This window comes from Nothoprocta perdicaria, unplaced genomic scaffold (assembly GCF_003342845.1).
Source record: "Nothoprocta perdicaria isolate Ctin4 unplaced genomic scaffold, notPer1 scaffold_570, whole genome shotgun sequence".
NCBI classification, from domain to species: Eukaryota; Metazoa; Chordata; class Aves; order Tinamiformes; family Tinamidae; genus Nothoprocta; species Nothoprocta perdicaria.
The window spans coordinates 55,616-59,781 of record NW_020455833.1 but is presented as its reverse complement, the minus strand read 5'-3'; the positions used below and the strand labels follow the sequence as shown (position 1 = coordinate 59,781).

General features: G+C 69.7%; 1 protein-coding gene across 1 annotated transcript in view; it reads left to right on the top strand.

Moving 5' to 3' along the window:
* The window catches only part of LOC112955483 (dynein heavy chain 2, axonemal-like), a gene marked incomplete at its 3' end in the record, with an annotated part of 69,295 nt that overhangs the window by 9,870 nt on the left and 55,259 nt on the right, over positions 1-4,166 (top strand). Inside the window, exons 13-14 of the mRNA XM_026048805.1 lie at positions 2,217-2,373; positions 2,453-2,638. Of these exons, the coding sequence (XP_025904590.1) occupies positions 2,217-2,373; positions 2,453-2,638 (343 nt within the window). The remainder of the gene's footprint in view (positions 1-2,216; positions 2,374-2,452; positions 2,639-4,166) is intronic.

Below are 4,166 nucleotides of genomic sequence, written 5' to 3'. Positions count from 1 at the left end.
TCCCCCGCGTGTGCCCTGCGTGTGCCCTGTGTGCGCCCTGCGTGTCCCCTGCGTGTCCCCTGCGTGTCCCCTGCGTGTGCCCTGTGTGCGCCCTGCGTGTGCCCTGCGTGTCCCCCGCGTGTCCCCTGCGTGTCCCCCGCGTGTGCCCTGCGTGTCCCCTGCGTGTCCCCTGTGCTCCCTGCACGGCCTGCACACCTACCTGCGTGACAACGCCTGCACGTGAGCAGCCCCCGCCACGCGTGTCCCCCGCGTGTGCCCTGCGTGTGCCCTGCGTGTGCCCTGTGTGTGCCCTGTGTGCGCCCTGCGTGTCCCCTGCGTGTCCCCTGTGCTCCCTGCACGGCCTGCACGCCTACCTGCGTGACAACGCCTGCGCGTGAGCAGCCCCCGCCTACCTGCGTGTCCCCCGCGTGTGCCCTGCGTGTGCCCTGTGTGCGCCCTGCGTGTCCCCCGCATGTCCCCTGCGTGTCCCCTGCGTGTTCCCTGTGTGTGCCCTGTGTGCGCCCTGCGTGTCCCCTGTGCGCGCCTGCACGGCCTGCACGCCTACCTGCGCGACAACGCCTGCGCGTGAGCAGCCCCCGCCACGCGTGTCCCCCGCGTGTCCCCCGCATGTCCCCTGTGTGTCCCCTGCGTGTCCCCCGCGTGTCCCCTGTGTGTCCCCTGTGTGCACCCTGCGTGTCCCCCGCATGTCCCCTGCGTGTGCCCTGCGTGTCCCCGTGTCCCCTGTGTGTCCCCTGTGCGCGCCTGCACGGCCTGCACCCCTACCTGTGCGACAACGCCTGCGCGTGAGCAGCCCCCGCCACGCGTGTCCCCCGCGTGTCCCCCACGTGTCCCCTGCGTGTCCCCTGCGTGTGCCCTGTGTGCGCCCTGCGTGTCCCCTGCGTGTCCCCCGCGTGTGCCCTGTGTGCGCCCTGTGTTTTCCCTGTGTGTGCCCTGCGTGTCCCCTGTGCGCGCCTGCACGGCCTGCACGCCTACCTGCGCGACAACGCCTGTGTGTGAGCAGCCCCCGCCCCGCGTGTCCCCCGCGTGTCCCCTGCGTGTGCCCTGTGTGTCCCCTGCGTGTCCCCCGCGTGTCCCCTGCGTGTCCCCTGCGTGTTCCCTGTGTGTGCCCTGTGTGCGCCCTGCGTGTCCCCTGTGCGCGCCTGCACAGCCTGCACGCCTACCTGCGCGACAACGCCTGCGCGTGAGCAGCCCCCGCCACGCGTGTCCCCTGCATGTCCCCCGCGTGTGCCCTGTGTGCGCCCTGTGTGCGCCCTGCGTGTCCCCTGTGTGTCCCCTGTGTGTGCCCTGCATGTCCCCTGTGCGCGCCCTGTGTGTGCCCTCCGTGTCCCCTGTGCTCCCTGCACGGCCTGCACGCCTACCTGCGCGACAACGCCTGCGCGTGAGCAGCCCCCGCCACGCGTGTCCCCCGCATGTGCCCTGCGTGTGCCCTGTGTGAGCCCTGTGTGTGCCCTGTGTGCGCCCTGCGTGTCCCCTGCGTGTCCCCCGCGTGTCCCCTGCGTGTCCCCTGCGTGTCCCCTGTGTGTCCCCTGTGTGCACCCTGCGTGTCCCCCACGTGTCCCCTGCGTGTGCCCTGTGTGAGCCCTGTGTGTGCCCTGTGTGCGCCCTGCGTGTCCCCTGCGTGTCCCCCGCGTGTCCCCCGCGTGTCCCCTGCGTGTCCCCTGTGCGTGCCTGCACAGCCTGCACGCCTACCTGTGCGACAATGCCTGCGCATGAGCAGCCCCCGCCTACCTGCGTGTCCCCCGCGTGTCCCCTGCGTGTGCCCTGTGTGCACCCTGCGTGTCCCCTGCGTGTCCCCCGCGTGCGCCCTGCGTGTCCCCTGTGTGTCCCCCGCGTGTCCCCTGTGTGTCCCCTGTGTGCGCCCTGTGTGCACCCTGTGTGCGCCCTGCGTGTCCCCTGCGTGTCCCCTGCGTGTCCCCTGCGTGTCTCCCGCATGGCCTCTGCGTGGCCCTGTGTGTCCCCACACCCCCCGCGTGCTCCCCATGCCCCTGCACGGCCTGCACGCCCACCTGCATGGGAACACGCGTGTCCGACCAGCCACCCCGTGTCCCTGTGTGCCCCCCGTGTGCCCCCGCGTGCTGCCCCGTGTGCCAACACCCGTGCACAAGCAGCCCCTGTGCCGGCACCCCGTGTCCCTCCCGCCTGCCCCACAGCGGCTGCCCCCCAGGGAGAGGGGAGGCGGCAGGGCCCCGGTGCCAGTGCCCGCCGTGTGCCCACAGCGTGCGCCGCCCCCCCGAGACGCTGGAGGAGCTGGGCGCCAGCCTGCGGCTGCTGGAGGCCCTGCAGCGCGAGGCGCCCTCGCTGCGCGCCCGCGTGCTCCCGCTGCACGAGCAGTTCGCCGTGCTCGACAAGTACGAGGTGCCCGTGGCTGAGGAGGTGAGCGGCGCCCTCCCCGCGCCCGCGCCCGCGCCCGCGCCCACGCACCCGCCCTGGGCACTGCGCCGTGCCCCCGCAGACGCTGCGGCTGCTGGGCGCGCTGGAGGGCGAGCGGCTGGCGTTCGAGCGCACGCTGCGCGAGAGCGAGGCCATGCTGCAGCGGCACAAGGAGCGCTTCCGCACTGGCCTCGTGCACCACGCCGACGACCTCAAGAAGAAGGCGCGCGGGCTGCTGCAGGAGTTCACCGACGGCGGTGAGCGCCCCGTGGGCACCGCCCACCTCCCGCGGGGGACGGGGACCGCCGAGCTCCCCCGGTGATGGGGACTGCAGAGCTCCCCTGGGTGACGTGGACCAAGTTGCTCCCCCAGTGATGGGGACGGTGGAGCTCCCCTGGGTGACGGGGACCGTGGAGCTCCCCATGTGACAGGGACCGCCAACCTCCCCCGGGTGACGGGCACCACGGAGCTCCCCATGTGATGGGCACCGCGGAGCTCTTCGGGTGTGATGGATACCATGGAGCTCCCCTGGGTGATGGGTACCATGGAGCTCCCCATGTGATGGGCACCACAGAGCTCCCCATGTGACGGGCACCACGGAGCTCTTTGGGTGTGACAAATACCACGGAGCTCCCCCGGGTGACGGGCACCACAGAGCTCTTCGGGTGTGATGGATACCATGGAGCTCCCCCAGGTGACGGGCACCACAGAGCTCTTCGGGTGTGATGGATACCACGGAGCTCCCCCGGGTGACGGGTACCGCAGAGCTCCCTGGGTGTGACGGGCACCACAGAGCTCCCCAGGTGTGATGGGCACCACAGAGCTCCCCATGTGACGAGTACCACAGAATCACAGAATCACAGAATCACAGAATGGTTGAGGTTGGAAGGGACCTCAGAGGTCACCTAGTGCAACCCCCTGCTCACGCAGGGTCACCTGGCACGGGCTGCGTCCGAGCGGGTGTTAAAGCTCTCCGAAGAAGGAGACTCCCCAGGCTCGCCGGGCAGCCCGGGCTCTGGCACCCTCGCTGGCAAGAAACGTTTTCTCAAGTTCCTGAGGAACTTCCGATGCTTCCGTTTGTGGCCGTTTCCTCTGGTCCTGTCGCTGGCCAGAACCCTCCGGGTGTGACGGGTACCACAGAGCCCTCACAGGGTGACGGGTACTGTGGGTACCACGGAGCTCCCTGGGTGTGATGGGTACCACGGAGCTCCCCATGTGTGATGAGTACCGCAGAGCCCTCACAGGATGATGGGTACTGCGGGTACCACAGAGCTCCCTGCGTGTCATGGGTACCACGGAGCTCCCGAGGTGACAAGTACCGCGGAGCTCCCCATGTGTGACGGGTACCATGGAGCTCCCCGGATGACGGGTACCACAGAGCTGCCTGTGTGTGATGGGTACCACAGAGCTCCCCATGTGTGATGGGTACCACCAAGCTCTGTGTGTGACGGGTACCACCGAGCTCCGTGTGTGACGGGTACCGCAGAGCTCCCCATGTGTGATGGGTACCACCAAGCTCCCTGTGTGACGGGTACCACCGAGCTCTGTGTGTGACGGGTACCGCAGAGCTGGGTGTGTGACGGGCACCACAGAGCTGGGTGTGTGACGAGTACCACCGAGCTCCCTGTGTGACGGGTACCACAGAGCTGGGTGTGTGATGGGTACCACTGAGCTCCCTGTGTGGCGGGTACCACCGAGCTGGGTGTGTGACGGGTACCACCGAGCTCCCTGTGTGACGGGTACCGCAGAGCTGGGTGCGTGATGGGTACCACCGAGCTCCCTGTGTGACGGGTACC